General features: G+C 40.0%; 2 protein-coding genes across 4 annotated transcripts; both read right to left on the minus strand.

Moving 5' to 3' along the window:
• Nucleotides 1-802: 802 nt before the first annotated feature.
• Nucleotides 803-16,303, minus strand: ptpn21 (protein tyrosine phosphatase non-receptor type 21). 2 transcript variants are annotated; one of them, XM_023277333.3, is made up of 20 exons: nucleotides 16,099-16,303; nucleotides 15,007-15,307; nucleotides 13,333-13,502; nucleotides 12,923-13,020; nucleotides 11,609-11,676; nucleotides 11,436-11,506; nucleotides 10,549-10,636; nucleotides 10,359-10,447; nucleotides 9,796-9,883; nucleotides 9,368-9,447; nucleotides 9,141-9,248; nucleotides 8,381-8,441; nucleotides 8,103-8,184; nucleotides 6,404-7,932; nucleotides 5,069-5,209; nucleotides 3,927-4,145; nucleotides 2,732-2,860; nucleotides 2,413-2,647; nucleotides 2,098-2,258; nucleotides 803-1,978 (listed from the first exon to the last, which is right to left on the minus strand). In XM_023277333.3, exons 2-20 carry the CDS (start codon nucleotides 15,184-15,186, stop codon nucleotides 1,850-1,852), a joined length of 3,726 nt encoding a protein of 1,241 aa, XP_023133101.1. In that variant the 5' UTR covers nucleotides 15,187-15,307; nucleotides 16,099-16,303; the 3' UTR covers nucleotides 803-1,849. The 2 variants fall into 2 exon arrangements, with proteins under 2 accessions (XP_023133101.1, XP_023133102.1); XM_023277334.3 differs by lacking the exon at nucleotides 9,141-9,248 and having other exon boundaries at nucleotides 16,099-16,302.
• A 521-nt stretch (nucleotides 16,304-16,824) lies between these two features.
• spata7 (spermatogenesis associated 7) lies at nucleotides 16,825-22,049 on the minus strand. 2 transcript variants are annotated; one of them, XM_023277379.3, is made up of 12 exons: nucleotides 21,830-22,049; nucleotides 20,984-21,046; nucleotides 20,804-20,893; nucleotides 20,638-20,685; nucleotides 19,972-20,075; nucleotides 19,313-19,767; nucleotides 19,149-19,194; nucleotides 18,761-18,882; nucleotides 18,598-18,648; nucleotides 18,364-18,441; nucleotides 18,129-18,186; nucleotides 16,825-18,027 (listed from the first exon to the last, which is right to left on the minus strand). In XM_023277379.3, exons 1-12 carry the CDS (start codon nucleotides 21,870-21,872, stop codon nucleotides 17,416-17,418), a joined length of 1,770 nt encoding a protein of 589 aa, XP_023133147.2. In that variant the 5' UTR covers nucleotides 21,873-22,049; the 3' UTR covers nucleotides 16,825-17,415. The 2 variants fall into 2 exon arrangements, with proteins under 2 accessions (XP_023133147.2, XP_054861531.1); XM_055005556.1 differs by having other exon boundaries at nucleotides 18,129-18,246.
• Nucleotides 22,050-22,647: the final 598 nt, after the last annotated feature.

Here is a 22,647-nt window from a genome sequence, read left to right on the forward strand (position 1 = left end):
TGTTTTGTTCAATAGATACAGTTTATACATAGTTTGTACAATAACCAATAGTCATTAAAGCAAAATTTTACATTGTGTACATTATGAACATACCTGTACATGGACAAAACGTTTACACCTGGGCACAAAAGCCGTTTTCAGTCGCCAAAGACTTGAGTATTACACGATAAAACAACGCACAATCTAAAGCAAATTCAAATTATGGGTCTTAAAGAGACCCCAAAATAAACCACAGCATCAGGTAAGATGTATTTTTCTCCAGTTAAGATCACAGCCCACGTCTTTGATGAAAAAAACCCCCAGCTTTTTAACACAAACATGAGAAGAAGTAAAATTAGGGTCACTTCACTTTGGCCACATTGTAAGTTGGCACCGTCAATTAAAATCGGCAAATTAACATTGTTCAAAAAGAGCTTCTAAACGTAGTGCCTGTAAACATTGTTTCTGTGCAGATTCACTTCATTCTGATCTCTACAGACTACTTACAGCAGCAGTAGGAAGCAGACTCGACCAGACTCCAATCAGACACGGTTATGCAAGTGTTCATTAAGTCACATTTCATTTGTTTAAGTAGGAAGCGTCTGAGCAGAAAGACATTTCTCACTGGAGGAAAACCAGGCGAGGCAGCCAGAATACTGAAACTGGAGATGTTCTGTCCATCAGAGTTTCTGCTTCACATGATGTAGAACACTGGACACATACTTCTGGTTACATCTGAATGCATGTCCTCCTATTTCTCATCCAGGTGTAACGTCTTTGTTTTAAGCACTTAGACTGAAACAAAGGCACAGCTTTCATGACATTAAGGATCTGAGCTGAATTCATTAATATCATTGTCTGTTTTTATCCTTGTGTTTTTGCGCCACTGCAATAAATGACACTGAATGAGAAACATTTCTTGCATATTTTGACAAAAGTCGAAAATACATCAAATACAGCACTCAGAGTTCAACAATTTAAGATAAAAATATTAAGAACAGATGTATAAAATAATTTCTCCAGTTTTAATCGAACCACCCTCCCCAAAACAAACTTGGTGATATTTTTCTTTATTTAGCTTCTAAAACCTGTGCAACGTATTTCCACTTCCCATCAATCCAGTGTTTCACAAAGACCGAGCCATTATCGCACACCTCTCTTGCAGCGTCTTGTTTCAGTTAAATAGACTTTTGTTGGATAAGGATTTTTAAAACAAGAGAAGTGCACTTTGACTATTTTAGATGCTAAACTCATTTGCACCAGTCGTACCAGTGTCCATGGTCTAAATTAGCATAATTCCAAACAAGGCCCTATGTGCAGCCCCAGAGGTCACATGATCCAAGTTAAAAATGATCTGAATTATCAGCTCTATATTCACACCTTCATATGAACCTGTTCTTCATTTTACAACCTGTTCTTCATTTCATAACTGTAGAAAATTCCTTCATAATCATAACCAATAAAGCAACAGCAACCCACAATAATCTCTTAAAAAGTAAAAATAAATCAGCTGTTTTTCATACACATCTATGATAGGTTGTTTTTTTTAATGAAGCTTAATATTGGTTCATTATGTACGGCAAGGTACTGTGAAAGTGCTGGATTTTATTAAGCAATAATGTATGTAAAAAATAATACATAGATAATACTGTTTAGAGGCAGGTCTCAAGTCTTTATAATCTTTCATGTGGCATTGTCTTGTATATGCCAAACCCTCAGCCTTTGCCTGATTTAATACTTCGCTTAAACAGGGTCCAAATTTTGCCCACAATCCTTTCTAACAGATTTGAACAGCTGCAGTGTAGTTGGGCATAAATGCAAAATGCACCCTGCAATTATCTGTGATGTGATGCTGCAGAGACGCCTGTGATTAGATCAGCCTGGAACTGCGGAGGTATTGAATGAGGACCTTGTAGATGAAGGTGTACTGAGACAAGGTCTGAACCATCATCATCCTCTGAGCACGCAGCGCCAAAAGGGCTTTTGGGACATCCAGCGTCTGAAACAAGACAGCACACATTTTTGTCTTTAAACACCAAGATGGCAGTGGAAAGAATGTGTCCACCAGATGTGGTCATGGCACAGGTTTTCGTTTCACTTTCATGAGTGTAACGTTACCTCATTGTGCTCGAGGCAAGCTATCATGATCTCAGACAGGATGACGACTCCACTCCGACCCACTCCAGCACTGCAGTGGACCAGCACAGGTAGGTTGGTGTTCTTTGGATCACTGATGCTGTTTGTGTGTCTCCTCACAGACTGGATCTCCTCCAGGTAGGCTGGAGAAACATGAAAACACTGATGAAAAAATAGTGCAGGTTTTGGAAACAACAATTTCCCTAAAACTCAACTCATATTGTCAGATACAGCCTTTGCGATGAAGGTTAGGTCATGAAAGTAGAACCACAACAAAGTGACAGTGATCCCACTCACTGAGGAAGCCTTTGAAGTCCTCAGGACAGCCGTGGTCAGGCCAGTCTGTGTACTGCAGGTGCCAGACAGTCCTCTCTTGTCCCGTCAGGAGGTGTTTGATCCTCAGGCCTGTGGTGGCGTAGCAGCCGGACTCTGTGCGGAAGCGTGTGGTGATCTTGAAGCGACCGTACGTCACTGTGTTGTGCCGTGAGCCAAGCCGGGGCCAGTACCGGAAGCTCTTTTCTCGACCGCTCTCCTATAGGAAAGGATGACGTTTGAAACATCAGTGCAGGTAGAGATGACACAAAAATCAGGAACTTTAAATAGAAAATCAACTCACCTCTTCAGCAGTAACCATAGCGATGATGGAGACGCTCTGTTCCCAAACCATCTGCCAGAAGTCCTGACACGTGTTCGACAGGGGACCCTGCGTGGCGATGTAACTCCACTCCTGTCCACTTACTGTTATCTGATGAGACAGGAGACAACAGGAGTCATTTTGAAGTCATCAGTCATAAGATCTCATCAGTAATTCCTTCTAAAAACTGAGCCTGAGATTCTCTTACTCCTAAGACTGAGGAATGAGGGAGTAAAAGTGACTAATTCATTACCTTCCCACAAACCACTAAACCCCCATAATGAGCAGCATGACTGTTATTCAGGAGCAGCTGAAATCCAGTGGAGTATTTGGATGTCTGGATATCAGGGCTGGACAATGGGATGAATACAACGTTGTGTAGACTGCTAATATCTTTAGCTGAAGCCATTTCGCTAATGATTGTGTTTATATTGATTTCTCAAAATTCAGCGTCTTCAGGCATTTAATTAGAAATTGCAGCTCAGTTCACATCTAGGACTCGATATGGCTGTTTGAGTTGTCCGTCTTGCAAGGTGGGGATATTGTATATTAAACCGTGTAGCGCAACTGAAAACAAGTTTGTTTTCTGAAGTGGTCGAGAAGCAGCAAGACAGAAGAAGATCGAACAAACAGTACAGTATATTCAGTATGTTTTGAAAAGGAACATGCCCAGTCATCTGGTTTATGGGGAATAACTATGAAGTGCCACAGACAATGAGTCTGTGTTCCTACAGGAATATTACATCACGATTGTTGGCACAATTCTCTGGTGTAAATGCACATATCTAGGGATTTTAGCCACTAAGGCTGGTCTAGACTTGGCTCCTAAAGCTGTTACTCACTAAGCTGTATTGCGGTTTGTCTGATGCATTATGTAAAACACTTACAATTGATTTGTGTATGCTAGACAAATAAACCTGCTTTGACTTTGAGAATAAGCTTTTACTTTGTAGCAGAGCGTCACTCTCCAGGCTGTAGCGTGGTCAAATTTCATTGCAGAATTTTACACTGAAATCAAACAGTTTTTAGTGACTTTTTTAGTGTTTGCCTTACTGATGAAGTCATCACAAGCGAATTCATTGATAAAACCTTAGGTCTGGGGGATCCTAAGAAAGAAATCACGCCCATGTAACTTGCAAAGAGACAGGTATTATTATACATCTTCTGCGCAACTTACTCTAATGTGTGACGCATTGATGTAGCCTGTGTTGTTCTCTTTAGTGGGAACCAGCTCCACTCGGGTGTCATCATAAGGCAGGACATCTTGGAAGCGGTTCTTGTCTCCGCTTTCTGGCTGCTGGGCAACAGTGCACTCCCCTCCTGGACGTCGCTTTGGGATACTCTCATACTCTTTTAACAGCTCACCCCTGTCCATGTGCTGCTCCAGCACCTTACACTGACCCAAACAAAACAGAAAATACATCACTGTCATTGATGACACAGTCCTGATTCATAAGCAACTTTATCTTATTATGATTATTTATGCCAGCCAGTTTAATTTTACAAATTTATAAATTGTGTGGTGAGATGATCCCTTGATCTTTGACCAAAACTGAAACAGTAGTGATATTTTACAAGCATGAATATCTTAATTAAAAATCATACATTACAAAAAAAAACTGCCAAAGTGGGCTACAAAATCCATAGAAAGAACAATCTTTTTTAACAGATTATTATAATGGCACAACCACTTGTACAGTGGTGCTTGCGATCAGAGGACATGGTTAATTGTAAACTGACCTGCAAATTTTTGATGCATTAGTGCTTAAAATAGCTGTTTGACCTGATCCTATCCTTTCAAAGAATGTTGGTTTTGTAAAAATGTCTGTAAAACTGAAAATATGTAATAGTGTAGTTAATTTTCAAACTGTCACAATATCCACATGAGATGCATTACTATGCCAAGATTTCAAAATTTGATCTTCACTAGAGAAAGTCAACATGGGTAATAAAACAAGTGACATCAGGAGACAAGTTCATAACATAAGTAAAGAAGAATGAAAACCATGTATACATACAAATGCACACTCAGTGAACTACAGGCTATGAATAACTATTCTTGATTAGCTGGAGAAGTGTTGGGAATTTACTCTGACTGTCAAAGCAACAAGATTAACAAGGCTGACAAGTTCAGATGTGTGTCAAAATCGGAACACTTTTTCCTAAATGTATCCTTCAAAACAAAACCACAGTAGAAAAGTAACTCAAAGGTCAGAAATTTTAAGTGTTTAAACAAACACTAGAGAAAAAAACTAACTCTACAAACATGCTGTTCAAAGAGCAAAATTATGGGCAAAATCAAATACTGAAGTTTCCTACCCGCTCGTCATTAGAGGCACGTTCAGGCTCATCCTTGATCTCGACATGCACTGGCTGCCTGGACACTGATAGTCCATTGAGATGGGCCACTTTCAGAGGACCCATCTTCTTCACCTCTGACCTAGCTCCTTTCTTCATGCCCTGGTATGACAAGAGTTGAGACACAGAAAAAGAGAGGATAAATATAAGTGAGCCTCAGCAACAGAGAGAAGAAATACAAAAGGGGAGGGACAGCACCGCCTTGCTGGGTGTTCTCTGGGAGAATGTCACCTTTCTGGTTTCCCAAGGTAGTGCAACGACATTGTTTCGATATGAGTTAAAGTGAGCCTGTTTGCGTCATTCAATGCTGGCCACTGAAACTTCCTCTAATTCCTTCTACATGTACACTCGTGATCTTGAGATGAGCCAAAGATGTCAAGTTACTGAGAAAAACAAAGTGCCCACAATGCATCTGATTTTAGAAAACATAACACAGTACAGCTACAGATCAAAACAGAAATGGAGGTAGGTATACAGCAGCTGACTGACAGTTTTTTTTCTGATCAGTGACTATTTTTAAACATGAAAAGCGATTCTGCTCCTTAATGTAAAATTACCTATTTGAACTCCCTTTTTTAAATATGCAATCTGAAATAACCCTTTGTCTTCATTGTCAACATGCCTGCTCCTGCTGCTGCTTGATTCTAGTGGTGTTTGTGTATCCACACACTAGGTCCATATCCTGGCTCTTTCCTCTGGTCAACTCTATCTCCTGTGTCTATTTCCTCCATGCTAGCTTATATTTTTAGCCATATACATAATTGTGCAATATGTTTAATGACAGTTCACTTTGTCTTATCAGAAAAATAGCTAGTTTTAGGGGAATTACTTAGAGACATTCACACCAAAAAACAGACAGGAGGAGGAAATTTATGTTCAGAAGAAACCTGGAATTAACAGCATTTTTCAAGTGTCCACAGGTGTTAGCAATACTGGAAAAAAAAAGGAAGACTCCACATACCTAAGATGTTTTACCACGTTTTAAATCTGTTCCATACTGTCTCGTACCTGCTCTGTGTAAATTAGCAGTGGGTTAAATGACCAATTTTGCCTTAATCCAAGTTCAAAGAGAAACATATCAAATTGCAGAGAGGCCAGGTTGAATATCTCTAAAAATATCTCTAATTCTTTCAAATATCACTGTTACTGCCACAACACAACTAAAGTGCCCATGTAAAATCTCCAGTGCGCTATGCTATCATTGTAAATAAGTGTATTTTCTGATATAGGTTGAGTCAAAAAACACATTAACAGAATGGCTCCAAGTGAAGAACAGACATGAGGAACATTACTCACTGGAGGCGGTAAACCCTCTACAGTTTTCTTCCCTGGAGGCACATCAGACACAGGCCTCTTCTTAAAGTCTTTCTTAGGCTTCTGCTTGGCTTGGCCACTCAGGTCTCCCTCTGAGACCGAGGGCATAATCCTGGGCCGTCGTAAATCTGACAGCAGGTACAGGGGCTCACCTTCCTGGATCAGGGGGTGAACCTTGTAGGACAAGGGGCTGGTTATAGAGGGGTCGAGGGAAGAGCCTATGGGATATGCAGGAGGAGGCTCAATGGGAGTCTGTTGCTGAGTTGTCAGAGAAGACAGGGATGTCAGGCTGTGATACTGTTGTGGCGGCTGCTCAGGAACAATGGCTGCCATTGCGTCCTGAGAAAGTGGAGTATGGCGTCCGCTGTCGTCCTCAAACTCCTCTTCTTCACCGCTGCTGTGAACTAGCATGGTGGCGTCTGAAAGAGACTTTTTGTGTCCATACTGCACGTCCTCTTTAATGTCTCCCCTGTCCTCTGTCTTTGTACGTTCCAAAAACACATTGAGCTGCGACCCCTGAGAGCGACCGCCACGCAGCACCGGAGGGGGCGTGGCCGTTTCAGCTGCCGAAGACGAAACAGTCCGCTCTTTGACTCTCATCCCCTCCAGACTGTGCGTCAACCCAGCAATTTCAATAGAATTACGCTTCTGAGCATGGTATGGGTGTCTGTGTTGGGGTCCGCTGAAAAGAGGCTCTGAGACTTCTTGCAAAGAGTGCGCAACAGGCAGGCTGTCCTCTTGAAAGGTCTGGACTGAATGATGCACACGTCTTGTGATAATCAGGTCTGGATTGCTACTGCTGACGTACAGGTGACGTGACAGATCGGGTGTACTGTTTGCAGGTCGAGGATGAGCGTATGGGTAGGGTGGAGGTGGTCGGTACACATGTGTTCTCATGATGTTGGGGGCTGGATACTCCTGTGCCTGCTGTAGCTGGACATTTGTGAGCTCCGGGACACTGACCGCTCCCACTACAGGCCTTCTCTCTGTAGGATATGGGTACGGAGAAGGGCTGTGGAAGCTGGAGCCCAGATGGAAGGGATAGTGGTGGTGCTGGGCTGCGCCGCCATGCTCCCCTCTAATCTCTGGCTGGCTGTAAACCAGAGGGTCCGGTCTACTGTATGCATATGAGTTTCCAATGTTCAGGTTCCTCATGGAGTGGCTCTGCCGGTGCTCTTGAGACAAAACCATTCCCCCCCCTGCACCTCGATTCTTCTGACGCATCACTGTCTCATAGTCAGGAGTGGCCCGATAGGAAGGTGGGATGAGAGCGCTGTGACGGTGAGAGGGAACATAATCTGGCCTGGTGATGTCGCTAGTAATAGAGGGGTTGGAGGACATGGGCGAGGGCTGAAGGTAGTGCTGAGGATTGGTTAGAGAGCTGGTGCTATGGGCGCTGTAGACGCTGCCGTTACGTAAACGCCCTCCGCTGCCATATTCCAAAGGAGAGCAGTCCAGGCTGGTCTGAGAGTGGTAGTAATACCCGTTCTGACTGTTCATATATAGGTTGTCTATGAGAAATCAAGAACAAAATGAGACAGAATTATGTTTACAAAACTATTTCAATTCAGCTAAAAACAAAAAGCAGGCATCACAAGGCAAAAATTGCTAGCACTGTATAAAGAATTGTGTACACATTTACACTTTCTCAGTAGCAAGTCCATTTCTACACAGTAACTACCTTGTGATGATGTGTAAGGCTCTGTGAAATGCCCATTGTAGTGCATTTGTGGAGGGGGCATCATGTAGCCCTGTGGCTTTGGCTGCAAATCAACAAGAGAGGGATTTAGAACAAGAATTAACTATACCTGTGTGGTACCACACTGCTGCAGCATAAGGATTTTATCATACATATTATGCTACAATATCAGCCAGTTTGTGGTCAGGATTTACACCAGCATACAAAATGTGTTAGAACTGGTATTTTGGAAGTGTGTTTTGAGGGAGCATGGACATTACCAGAGATATTCTAGTTGAGGATCTCCGTCTCACTGGATTTACAACTGTGGGTTGGGTTTGGCTGGTGGAGGGAAAAAAAACACATCAGTCAAAATAGATGACTTAACTCAGCAGCATTACTAGTAAACAGTTTTTCAGCACCTTGTTTTGTCTTGTTCTTTAACACTGATGCCCACACAGTAAGGTGCAGACCAGGTCAAGTCCAGCAAAATTAAAACATTTCACACAACTCCTCTCCAGTACACCAACAAGCACACTGTATACTGGATATGTGTTAATTTTGAGTGACTTACATTTAACAAATGTTAATAAAAAAGTTAAATGTCCTCTTAATGCATGACACTGAACAAAAAAAAATGGCCAACAGGAAATATAGTCTAAACTTAGCATGGTAGTGATTTATACCTGAAATTATATATTATCAAAGAAGTAAAAGAAATCTAAACATGAACACGCTTTTGCTGTTCATTTTCAATATGCGATGGTATTTGGACACATTTAAGTCAACAAGTAAAGAGAGGTTTGATACTCCTCCATAGTGACAGGTCAACAATGACTAGTCCCTGTAACCAAACCTAAAAATGCATTTTAAGTATATAAAAAAAACCAAAAAACTAAGTGCTTCCCAACTAACGACACATTTCAGATATAGAGAGCTTAGTCAACAATGGCAGCATTGCTGAGTAAGCAATCACAAAGGGATGGATAATGGCACCTGCTTGATAAGCATGCTGTAGGCGGTGGCTGATTTGTTGCTCACCCCTTATTAGAAGACAGAGAGGGGCGAGAGAGCATTGGAAAACGAGGAAAGGATAGAGTGAGAAGGGACTTCTGGGAGCCCTCAGAAGGCAGCGGGTCACACTCCTCTCTGAAGAGAGAGGAGGAGAGGAGGACAGACATGAGGCTACACCAAAGAGGAGACACATGCATGAGACAACGAGGAACAAAGAGACAGGAACTAGGCTAGACATGTTAAAAAACACTTACAGGCTACTCTTGTTAATCTTATAAAACTTGAGTCTGGCCAGACACATCCGGCACACATATTTGGAGGTTTCCATGTCTTCCTACACATGAAAAGAAAGAGAGAAAAAACAAACTGTTAGATGGCGAGAGAGTTGGTACAGAGGTGGTGTTTGCTCAGTTATGTACAAACAAAAGCTTTCCTGTGTATGCCCTGAAATGCTTCTACGCTGTTTCAGCTAATGGTATGTGACTTTATAAACCGCACATACTCAAACAACAGCCACACCCACATACACACACTTCCACACAAACAGTAGTGCATTGTTAAAACCAGCTGATGGCAAGCTCCGTGACAGAGGACATCTCCAATTTTGCTAAATCCAATAACAGACAGCAGTGTCCCTTGGGATGGTTAGAGAAGAGACAGAGGAATGGCAGCAGAGACTTACAGTCTGGAACTGAACACTCTCTTCCCTGTTGGCTAGCTCCAGGGCAAAGAAGGACCTGTTGTGACTCATGTTGTTAATTTCATGCCACCTACACAGCCAATTAAAGTGGCAAAGAGAGAGAGGGGGAGAAAAACACATGATGTCATAGTGGTCACAAAACTTCACAGCATTTTTAAACAGACTGTGGCACTACATCACCATTGCTTGACAAAAATTACACGTGGGACATAAAAGTTAGAACTAATACTAGTATGTAGATAAAAATTGGGTCAAAAATTGTTATACTGATTTACTAGACTGGCAGATAATGCTCACACAATTCTTATCAACTATCAGAGTCTACCTGACTCACTTCCTCTTAGGGCATTTTCAGGTCTAGAGGACATTAAGGAGACAACCTTAACTAAGAATAGCTGGGAGCTGTGCCATAAAACACAATCTATCCTGACAGATGTGATGTAATTAATGCTCAGAGTCACAAGTGAGTGGCTAATGTTTTTCTTCATGTTATTCGTGTTTCACCTTTTAAGCACTGTAGTAATAGTCATTTTTTCAGGACTTACCTAAATAAAAGAAGTGGACGTGTGTTTTTGTGCTTGACAAAGATGCCATCAAGGCAGGACCCCAGGGTAACATCTGTGCCTGTACTGTCCTGTTCAGATGATAGGAAAAAATAAGGGCATTTCTTTTTTCTATATTCTAGTAAACCAATGTCATGCGTCCTGGGGGTTTGGGCTGGAACTTATGACCTACCTTGGCTTGATAGCTTTCCTGGCCATATCCTTCCATTTTCTCCACCTCCTGCATGTACAGCATCTCTGCCTCTGCGGCTGACAACCCCCTGAAAAGGACAAAAATGGTAAGAAAAGCATTTAGGCAACCAACAGACAAAACTCACTGCCTCTGAATAAAAAGCCAAGACAGACTCAAAGTCACAAAAAAGAAAGCTGAGAACAGCAACGTCATAAAAAACAACCGTTAAATTCAAGTGTGAGCAGTGGTAATTGGTGTGTGAGTGTTGTGCAAGTTATGAAAAGTGACAAACGAAACTTGAGGACACATCGGATAAATTTAGCTAAAATGATTGAAGTCGAGCTGTATTTGTGCGGCTGCAGCCCCACTTCGTACCCACACACAAGTTTAGGTACCCTACTACCCTTAATCTTTAGTGCTTTTACTGATACAGTTTAGCTTCATTTTCAGAATCTCAGTTACTAAGTACCCCATGTTTGTCACGTGTTACCATCAGGTTTGGAATGTCTGAGAATAATCAGGCTCTAAAACTGTCATCAGCTGACATTTTCTAACGACAACCTGCTGTAAAAGTCCTAAGCAGTCAATTATAGCAAACAGAGGTAATGGAATTCCAACAGGTAGAATTGCCCTAACCTTTGGACAATTGTGCTTTTGTTTGTATGTTTTAACTCATTTTAATTCTATTTGTTGCAGTGATGTATGCTACTTCAAAAATCTAAATATGTAATAAATGTGTGACATTCCCTTGCAAATCCAAAACAGCAGATTTTCTGGATACATACAAAACATTTCAATCAGCAGGAGACGGTGTTTCTCTGCAGCTCATGAAGCTGTTTGTCTCTAGACACAGAACATTCGTGCTGATGCTTTGAAAACCTGCTCACCTGAAGGATTGATAAAGAAGAGCCACTTTCTGAGTGGCCTCTTCCAGCACTCGCTCATCCTGAATCCAGTCCTGCAAACACAGATTTAGAATCGATACAATCACTGAGATGACCAAAGAATATCTGCAATTTGTTGCATGTCACATTGTAAGCATACAAAACTAAAGGCTTACAATAGGGAATAGTGCAAACTTCTGGAGGAATTCCTGGGAATCATATCGATTGAAGTCTCCAAAGTCAGCTGTGGACAAGAAGAAACAATGCAGAATGCAATATAAATTAATACAGTAAAGCATACTTCACAAATCCTTTTACATGTCCATTTCTGTATTTAGTACAAGGCAAAATAGACACTGAGAAATTGCAGAATGGTGTAATGCCTTTTGGAAAGCTACAGCATATGATGACATGATGGACTAATTTTAGGAGAGGAGAGGTCCATTTATTATTGCTCCAGCTTGTGACAATGTAGATGTTCTAAACTGTTACAGCTTTAGGCTGCCTTTTGGCAACATTCACAGCTATGTTGAGTATCCCAGGGATCAGCAGTGCTTACAGGCTACAACTGACTTTCCGTGCAGACTATTCCTGCCTGCAACACAAAATGGGGGCTACACAACTATATTTACAGCACAGTTACTAAGTATTCATAACAAATAAATCAATGGCTAAATATTATGAGCACTTTCAAAATGTTTCAAGGGACTTTTCTTTAGAGCACACATTGAAAGCTGGACAGGTATTTGAACACGACTGCAAATGCAAAGTGATCTCAGTTGCTCTGCTATGCTAACACCCAGGCCAGTAAGTTGCACTGCCTGATATAACTTTGCCAGCAGTGTTTGAGATTCTTCCGGCTGGAAGAGGAGGACGTGTCAGAGCTGAAGTTTATGCAAGGAGTGTTCACATTCACACACACCTCTGACTAGTTTAAAAGACTGGTTTTGGATGGTGCTTTTTACAAGAATCTTGAGAATGTTTGTTTCATTGCTCAAATGAGCGGCTGAATAGACTTTTCAGGCGAATAGCAGTCGACAATTAAAAGAGACATGGGGGGAGTAGTGAAACAGTTTGGTTTACAACAATACATTTGTAACTTAATGTTCCATTTCAGACCCAAGCTTTGAGAAAAAACTAAGTTTTGTGTGCAAAAAATATTTCTGTTGCTCTCATTAAGAAAGCAAAGTAAATAGTTGGCAATAGTCTGGCTTCTTGCAGTTTATGAATACCAGAACTCTGGCAAACTCAAGCTTTAATGAACTGGCAGTCTCCTCCAGAAAATAATGTAATTCTGGTGCATTTAGTACATTTTCTCCTCTAAATATGAGGGGTTTGGACAATTTTTCTGTGATTGCACTACCAATTCATTTGCTACCTGTCACTTGGTTACTTACTGCTCTAAACTGCACCAAGACTCATTCTAAGAAATACCAGGATTGGCAAACTGTAATTTCTGTTACAAGGATAATATAATGCAGTCATGTTACCTTGCACTGCCAGGCTAGCTAAACGTATAGCTTGCTCTAGTGAGCATGAGATCCTGCCTTCTAGAACATCCTTCTTCAGTTGTAGGTAATACTGATATCTGTGGAGAAAGGGGTGGTTAGTTAAGAGCAAGGAACACACAAGCAGCCAACAATCAAATACGACAATTTCATTCAGGTTTGCATTAATATTATATTTAAACTTCTTGGCTTTGCATTTAGTATTGAAAATACATAGAGGTAAGAAGCTTTTACAAACTGGCACCTGATACAAAATCTACAACTGTTCAAACATTTGATGTGGCTACTCAAAACTTTGTCTCATATTCATTTCAGATTTGAAACGTCTTTTTATTTCAAAGATAAAGCTACAATACTGATAAAATTAGTGGCTTATTCCTGGTACTGGTCACCTTGTGATCTCCTGTTGCAGTTGGGTGATACTGGGTATGTAAAACACGACTCCAAAGTAAACGGTGGGCTCCAGCCCATATTTGTCTAGCTGCTTCTTCAGTGGCTTCTCCAAGTCAATCCATCTCTGTTGGTTTTGCTTGTTGAAGTACCACAGACTGAAATAAGTTATCTAAGAAGAAAATAAAGCAAGAAGACACATTACTTTCAACAATTGTGGTTAAAAAAAAAACTAAATTTAGAGCATTCTGTACATCTTAAAGACTAATTTAGCTTTACCCCTTAATAATTCAAATGAATGCAAATTTACCATAACATATATTACATATCAACTAAAAAACAACATTATGTGACAGCTTAAATTTGCAGGTCTTCTTTTAATCATCTATGGTGCATTTGAAACAATAAAAAGTCCAACAAGTAAAATTGCAGACTTTATATGTTTCTGTCTTGTGACTGTCTGACCATCGCCCAGCGAACACTGGAGAGAGAAGTAACCCCTGTAGGCTTGCTGTACACAATGTAGCTGAAAGAGACCCACTGTGATTTACACTCACACCTCTACCACAATTTTTAAAGAAAATATTTGCCAACTGTTGTACACCAGACAACATCAGTGATGAATAACCACTGTGTAAACATTATTCAGATTTTTTTTTTTTTTACAACAGTTTACAAAATAACGATATGGAGCAAATAAGACAGCAAATATTCCATTTATCTTAAAGATACATTGCCTACAGCTCACTGTAAAGAGATTTGTGGTCCTCATTACATTTTGCCAACATGAGACTGAAGCAATTTTAACATGCATCAAAAAACAAAGTACCTACTAATGCACAAAGCACAAGCATGCAATGTGTAGTGTTTGAAGTGTTAACATAAGACTTTGGTTGTCTGATCACTGAAAAGAAATATCCATCATAGTCTCGTTCCTAAGTCAATTAGTGACATAACTTGCACAACATTTTTTTTTTTTTTTTAAATCAAAGACAACCATCTGAGAAAACCACATGATTGCACAATGACCGCTGATGCCATCAAAAACAATGTGGCAAAAATGAAATCAGGGTGGAGGCCTACCACTAGCACTGCCAGCCAGACTGGCTGACAAATGAAACCTTGTTAAATTATAGAGCATGGACATGTTAACATACTGCAGACTCCAATGATTGTATGTATATTCAGTAGTTTCTATTATAAATCTGAAGTACAGTTGAGTGTAAAAGCACGAGGACTCATATCTTTTAGAGTTTATTACTAAGCGATGGTGTCACCGTGTGACCATAGGAACATAATGCATACATGAACTTAGTACATTAATCACGGCTGACTCAGAAATTATTTTCTTGACTACATTCACAAAACTTTGTACGAGCTGGTGCTTGTTTTCATTAAATTTACAAAAACAGGTCAAAAAAATGTAACACATGTACCTATATGTAAACATATGTAAGCCATGCCATAATAGGGGCAAATATTTTGAGAGATGATATGCGTTAACAATGACAAAGTGGTTATCTTGGTTTCTGTTCTGCCCTCTATTTCTAAGTAAGAATGTGACCAGAGGAAAACCTTAACAAGAATACTTTCTTGCTGAAATGGCAAGTCTTAAAACAAATCTATAGGAGCGAACAATCAGTACTTGTATTGCATGAAGGCACATACATACATACCTCTCTTAACTCGAGTCTCTGGGCAACTGCCTCCAAACATTCCTGTCCAGTGCTCTCCACTGAAAGTGTAAACTCAACAAACTCTCCATTGAGAAGCTGAATCCGAGTGACAAGACAGCTCTTGCTTGAAACAGTATACCTTCGAGTCCTTTTGAGTTTTAAGCCAAATGGCAAGGGCATGTTTCACGCTTCTTAAAGAGAGAAGGGGAGTCTTCACTTAGTCCAGAGAGGGTACTTTCCTTGCTGTCCGATCGAGTATAGTGAGATGGTAACGAGTCATGTGGGTCATCATCTGACGGATCTGAAAAGTGAGACCAGAATATCTCAAAGCATATCCATAATACTACAACACACACCAAAACCTAACGCAACAAACGCAGTCTTGTGAAAGGGGATGCAACAGAGGCTGAATCACAACCTCCCTGTGGTCACACTTATCTCTAAAAAAAAAATATACTATCATACTTTGGCTTTTGAGTCACGACACCTGTTATGTCACCGTGAAGCATATGTCAGACCAGACAAACACATGGCATTTCCTAAAAGTAATCCTCTTAAATGCTGCGTTTTGTTGCCCACTTTACCGTTTATCGAAAAGTCTGCTTTTAAAGCTACAACTCTGGATGGAGCATTAAAAGCAAATTTGTGTAGAAATTAAAGACGACCTGACCCGTTTAATTTACGTTTATAATTTAACAAGACTTTCGAGTCATTTTGCCAAGCTTGCGGTTAGATTAATCCTCCTCCTGCGAATAGTCTGATCCAAACACCGACCACAGCCAATACGCAGCAAAGGTACTACAAAATCCCTGCTCCTTTCCACCTCAACCGTGCATCCTTCATGTTTCAAATTAACTACATTACAGTTTAACTTTCCTAAGTGCAAAATCCATTCATTCCAGTTTGCACCACATAGTTTGCTCGTTCTAACAAGCTACAATTCATTTTCACCTCCAACACAGCCACAGCATTAACTAAAACTGCCGTTAAATTAGCTTTGAAGCTAGCATGCTAACACAGGTTCCAGCAAATAGACGACACCCTAGGGAAGCTGACGTCGCCGGTAAATGTTTTGGGGAAAAAAAACATTACCGTTAGCCACCAGATGCTATTGCGCAGTCCAAGTACTATTCCGTCCTTAGGGGTTCCGCCATCAGGAGCGCTGAATTTCTGCTTTTTGTTTAAGATATTTATCCGAATTTAGAGAACGCTTATTAGCCCGTAGTTTGTTTCAAAACTAACGTAGCACCCCATGCCTCTTGCTCCAGCAGTTCACTCAAGTTCCAAGCGTGTTTCGCTTCCTGGGATTGGAAGAGCAACAAGTGTTTTCGGTCTACATCCGCCGCTCTTTTGCTTTGATAATTTTAGCTTCTGTGGCTAATTTATTCACGATTAGAATTTGAATTAACTCAACTTCTACTTTGAAATTACACAGACTTATACAGTTAGCCGTATTGTGATGAAAATAAGCTTAAAATCCATTATAGTTCCACTCCGGCGGAGGAATACGCGGAGGTTTTCAGGGCCATGACATCAGACAGCTGGAATGCCGAGCGGTGAAAATGCCAGAAATGGGACAGCTGTCAGGAACTGCTGGCCACAGACCTGTCTGTTTACCTTTTACACCGACTCAAAGCTCACCCGGCAGCTGAAACCGTAAACACTTAGTATTGTGTAATGATTAAAGAGTTTCTCTGTTTATTTGTTGGAAAAATGTTCCCAGTCACTATCCTCACATGTGGTTCTGCCTGCATATTTGCTGGTGATTGCAGGCTGAGTGATTAACAGTTTGTAATAACAATAGTCTAATTAACCATATGCAAGGGCAGAAGAATAGGAAATTTATTGCAATTGGAAAGACACTTTCTGGTGACAGTCAACTCCTATTAGCTACATGTCAGAGGCTTATTCCAACTCAAACACATTTAACAAGTGTAGGCTACATTTTCTTATCAGAGATTTGTTTCTACAGTCTGAAAATGTTAACTGCAGCTACATCACTTGCAATTCACTCTCAAATGAAAGGATGTCACTAATTCCAAAGTATCCTTTTGCAAATCCGTAAAATCATAATACTATGGGGTAATAACTTTAAAATTTAAGAGCATCACTCTGAAATTCAGTTGCAACATCGGTCATATGTGTACCCATTTCACAAAATTAGACATTCCAGCCTCCGGTTTACTTGTGTGACATTTTCATTGCGTGCTTTTGTAAAAAATATCTTTTAAAAAATCCAAATAACTACAACACCTTTTCAGTGGTGCTTATAAAACATTGAAAATGGTGTTAAATTTTTTTTTACAAAACTATACTTTTAGAAATTTCACATATTACATTTATCTCTGTAACAACAACATTCTGGTAACAAAACATCTGTGGGCATTCGACCCCTGAATACAGCAAAAGTTAGAACTCATCATCACTGACAGAAGCGACTGTATTTGTATGTTGTTCACTGATAGTCTCTGCATTTTCACAGTGTGTATTGCCGGACACATGCAGCGACTCTGACAAGCATCTTCCCAGATCCTCCAGCTCATCAGATTGTCCATTGTAACGGTTGTCGGCTTGGTTTTGATCGCTGGTTGTGTTGGTGTATTCATGGTTTTCATTGCTGAGACAGTTGGTTGCAGCTGTGTCAATGTGCCGGAAGTCCTCCTCACTGTTTCCTGTATTATCAGTAACATGCTCACTCAGCACAGGCGAGCCCTTTTCCTCATCTTCGTCACCCTCCTTGTTGTTTTCATTTACTTTGGTTGGTGAAGTTGTTTCAGGAGAACGCCGGGGTGTGGGCAGTAGTAAGGGATGAGCATAATCTGGACGATCGTAGTTTTTGATCAGTGATGCATAAGGGACCAAGTCATTGTTTTCTTTGGTTTTCACTTGTTTCCCCCCTGATTCCAGATATGGCAGCAGTGTATCGAGCAGATCGTTCTTTTTTTCAAGCTGTGTACTGGAGATGTTGGTTGGTTCTTCAAAATCTTTACGCAGCACTTCCAGAAGGTGGCGCATTTTACCCTGAAAACAAGGAATCCATAAAGTGCATGAAAAGAACTCAAAAAGACCTAAACAAGAATTGCCCAACGTATTTGGTGACATGTATAAAGTTACACACTGACCTCATCGAGCTTATGTAGATTCATGTCAATATGTCGGTTTATCACCCGGTCTAGGATCCTTGTAGAGGGCAAAGACAAGTACACTTCAGTAATTATTCTGAAGTTCGAAATAAGCCATCTATGGAAAAGACTTGTCATTTTTGAGACACATACAAATCTGTAATCTGACATCAGGCAGAGAGATGGTTAAAATTCCAACTACTTTAAAGAAAATAGTCAATAAAAAAGAAAAAACCTGTCAGAGATATGCCCCCTGGCCAAGATATCTTCTGTTACAGCAGAAATGAATTCAAGGTACATCAATTCTTCTTCCCTATTGAGAAACAGATGAGAATCACTTATTTAACAGAGAATACATTCTTTTAGGAGGTTCACTGAAGCACCAGTGTCAAATCTTGACACATATAGAAACTATTATGTCACCAATCTGAAGCTGGACAGATATTTGACATTATAAAACACAACTTACTCTGCCGATATTTTCCTCAAATTGGGAGATTTTCCTCGTTCTGGCAAGAACCTAAAAGATGAGATTCAGATTCTTTTGGAATTTTAACCAAGAAAATACACAAAGTACAATATTAAGAATAAAGAGTAAAATTCAACAAGCTCTTTCCACTTCACGCAGTCACCTTGGTGCGGAGTCAAAGAAGTAACGCTCTCTGCTCTTGGCTGCTCGACTCTGTTGTCTCGATGATGATAAATATGTGTCATTGAACTCATCCTCAGACCACTCATGCTCTGTAATAAATTCCTGCAAAGCAACACAGGGTGGAAAATGAAAAGGCATATTCTATATTGTCAAGGTTTTCTGTTGATTCGATACATACTTTGGCTTGTGTGACTGTAAATGCTTCAGTTTTACTTCGTTATTACCATTTCAAAAGGGACAATAAGTTGCATTATTGACCCTGAGTCACAAATAGGCCCAGTAGATAACCCGAGGAGATCACTATAATAACACTATCCATTATGACTTAAACATTTGTCTTAATCATCCAATCCGATCCTCAAAATTACCTGAGATGGCTCATCAAATTCCCATGTGTGTTCCTTATTTTTTGTGCTGCATAAAAACAACAAAATTAAAGATGTATTAGGACACTTCCTAAACACCCTGAAATGTTGTAAAGACACACCTCTGTTGCTATACTTTGAGACTCATTAAGACATTTACAAAGTACCTTCCATGGTATGTCTCCTGTCGCATCAGTCTTGAGCTGCCGCAATCCTGAGTAGGTTTCACTTGTGGTGCTCTGTAATAGCGATATTTTGACAGATATGAACTCTTATCTGATTTCAGAGTCTTGGGAGTGAACGGTTTGACTCCGGTAAAGTGCTGTGAATGTTTCTGGAGCAAGTCTCCGCTGTATGTCTTTTGGACAGGGTCTTGGAATGTCTTGTAGCAACTCTGATCTCCTGAAGCTCCCAGTGAACATGTTGACTGCTTTCTCTGCACAGCTCCCTCTGGACTCTCGTACTTAATTTCTGATGCTGGGCGGATGTGATGAGAATTGCCTGTACAGGATGGATAAACTATCTGCTTGGCATTAAAGCTGGTGCTGAACCTCGGACTGGACACCATGGAGCTCCTCGAACACAGGTAGGGGCTGTCATCATACTGCACAGATAATCTACCCTGAAAAGCAAACATATATTTAATGAGATATTGTGCAGACTGAAAAAAAAATGAATGTCACATTTTGTGGGGTTTGCATTTAAAGCTTTACATCTGCCTGTAATAACGCAGGCAAGGACATGAGCCCTACACTTTCTTAAAGATACTCTAGCATGACATGAAGCAGCGATAAAACACATCAGAGACTCTTCTGTCATTTCTTACCTGGACTGAGGAGCAGGAAGTTCTGCTGGTCCTCTGTGAGAGAGATTGAGCGGAATGGGGACGACCCCCTTTCCTCAGCCGTTCCTGCCTGATTTGGTCATTGTCTGTAAATAGGTAATTAAAAATCAAACAAAGACAGAAGATGGTCTATTCCGCACAGTGACAGCACACAGCAACACATGTTGTTCTGCAAAGCAATGCCATAATATACTTTCATTTTTTGCTTATCACCTTCTTTACTGGCCTTGCGATTTATTTAGTCTTCCTGGAATGACTTTGGGTAACCTCAGTTCAAAATGCAGAATTACTGCACTCCATTGTGGAGTCTGTATGCATCAAGTGAGTAACTGTGATCGTGTACATGAAGAAAATATTCTCACTGGAGATGAGAACTGGAGGTTGAGTTTTATTTTATACTCGAATGTGATGGTTTGCTGCATTGTTTTATTGCTCTGTAATGCTAATGTCAGTGTGGCAGTTGTCCAATCAAGTTCAGTGTAAAACTTAAGTAAAAATCTAGCTATTTGTTATGTAACCATCATGGTTTTTCAAACAGATAAAATATATTACCAGTTTAAAAGTGAGCCTTAAAATGTAAGATACATCCCCACTTTAATGGCAATTTTTTTTTTTACTTCAATATATAATTTAATATTTGATACTTACACTTCACACTATACAGCAGGCTTTTTGGTACTGAGGCATCAATGGCAGCTGCAGAACAAGGTGAAAAATGTCATTATTATTGTCACTCAACAGCAATACATGTTTTAAGCACCTAAATATCTATGTCACTGTAAGGATCGTACTCTAAGCCTGCCATGTAGCTCACCTTTCGCCGAGTAAACCTTCTTGTAATGAGACACCATGTGGTCCTTAATGATGGACTGTGTCAACTTGCTGGAGGAGCGAGGACAGAAAGCTAAAAACACAAAACAACATAAGGCACATTATGAAATTAAGCTCTTATCTTATAAATGATTAATACTAATTAGAGTGTATTAGTACTCACGGCTACTTTTCAAACTCTGTCCTCTTGTAGAGGGACTGCACCCTAGTCCAGACGATACACTCCCTGCAATGAACATAAAGGCACGTAGACCAGTTGACTCCTTAGAAAAGACTGTTTAAATGATCAAACATATTTTTAAAAAAAAAACATTTGGTGCACACAGCTTCTCAAATATGACATGTACTATTTGTTTACATTATCCTTTTCTGTACATTGAATGCCTTCAGAGTTTTTGAATGTTGGTTAGAAAAAAAACTAAAAATATTTCAAGATGTCCTGCCAGTCCTTAATAACCTGTAATGACAAGTTGTGCATGCTCTGATCTGTACTGACTACACAATCTGAAACATGTCTAAAAAGTCGTCGAAGTAAATTTATGAATGTTGTTAGGTGATAATACCAAATAATTATGAGCATGTGCAAACAATACGTAAAGTAACAAGTGTGTGTTTAAAGTCGCATTTATTGGTGGACAGTTTTTCTTAGTTTGTGGTTTAATGTGTTTAGCAAATTAAGGTTGTTGGCGTATTTTAAGATTACAGTGATGAAAGAAACGAAATATAATAAGATAGAAACGAAGATAATTTAACCTAACGTTAGCTGGCGTTAAGTGAGGCGTCGTATTGCAAGCTAATGTTCCTGTTTTGGTTTTACATTGAATTTTATTGCACCTAATGAATACAGGTAATGTGAGTAGTGACCATTGTAGAGGGACTTGAAGCCACATTAGTGAGTGATGCAGTCAGCATGAGTTTATCTTTCACTAGCTGCCTAAGCATAATTTTGAATATGCTTCCATCTGCAGATTAGCTCCACAGCTAGCCAATGCTAATAGCATTTGCATACCTATTCTCGAGTCCATGATAACGTTACACTCAGCGTATCCCATTTTCCGCCGAAATATTCCGATGCAGCGACGGCAGAGCTCGGATACATCCAGAAACGTCAGTGTACTTAACTGTAAACATGTTGACGGAATAAAATAATCAAGCAACGTAAAAGTAACAGCCTAAACTAGCTTAAGCAGATGAGGGGCGAAGCAACGCTACCCCGTCGCCATGCTGGTTGCTATGATAGCCTTCGTCATCACGTAGATGCGTACGTGAGGATACACCGCAGACCAGGACACACACACACACGCACACACTTACACACACCTACACACACACAACACTTGTCCCTAAGCTGGGAAAGTTGAACTAAAATAACAGCGTAAGAAAAAATACACCTTCAATAATTATGTGCATTGTTTGTCAAGCAATTAATGCAGGAAATACATGTTGCAAGAAAGTTTTTTTAAATATAGGTTTGTCATACACGGAGGTCATTCAAAGTGCTTAATAGGCAAAATAAAAATAAATACAACCAAAATATGAAAAATACAACACAATGAACTAAATTAGGTAAATTAAATAAGAACAAAAGTTTAAAAAAATAAAATAATATCAGGACAGACAAATTGAACAAAGTGCACAGACATTGTACGGAAAAATTACAAACAACTAAAATAGCTGAAAAAGACACAAAATAAGAAAATTAAGATGATTAAGACAATAACATATCGAGTAAAGCAGAAACATGAATTAATATTAATTAAATAAAAGTGCAAAAAAATTTAATAAAAGCACAGGCAGTTTACCCAGATTTTACGCAAATAAAACTGA

This window comes from Amphiprion ocellaris, chromosome 20 (genome assembly GCF_022539595.1).
Source record: "Amphiprion ocellaris isolate individual 3 ecotype Okinawa chromosome 20, ASM2253959v1, whole genome shotgun sequence".
NCBI lineage: Eukaryota > Metazoa > Chordata > Actinopteri > Pomacentridae > Amphiprion > Amphiprion ocellaris.

Bases quoted from the DNA above. Each gene is read 5' to 3' on its own strand.
- spata7 (XM_055005556.1), bottom strand. From the start codon at position 21,872: ATGGGATACGCTGAGTGTAACGTTATCATGGACTCGAGAATAG. The intron at 20,894-20,983 runs GTGAGTACTAAT...TTGTGTTTTTAG, and splicing joins ACAGAGTTTGAAAAGTAGCC to CTTTCTGTCCTCGCTCCTCC. The intron at 20,686-20,803 runs GTGAGCTACATG...CTTGTTCTGCAG, and splicing joins GAAGGTTTACTCGGCGAAAG to CTGCCATTGATGCCTCAGTA.
- ptpn21 (XM_023277333.3), bottom strand. From the start codon at position 15,186: ATGCCCTTGCCATTTGGCTTAAAACTCAAAAGGACTCGAAGGTATACT. The intron at 10,448-10,548 runs GTAGGTCATAAG...TCATCTGAACAG, and splicing joins AGGAAAGCTATCAAGCCAAG to GACAGTACAGGCACAGATGT. The intron at 7,933-8,102 runs GTAGTTACTGTG...GATTTCTCATAG, and splicing joins GCCTTACACATCATCACAAG to ACAACCTATATATGAACAGT.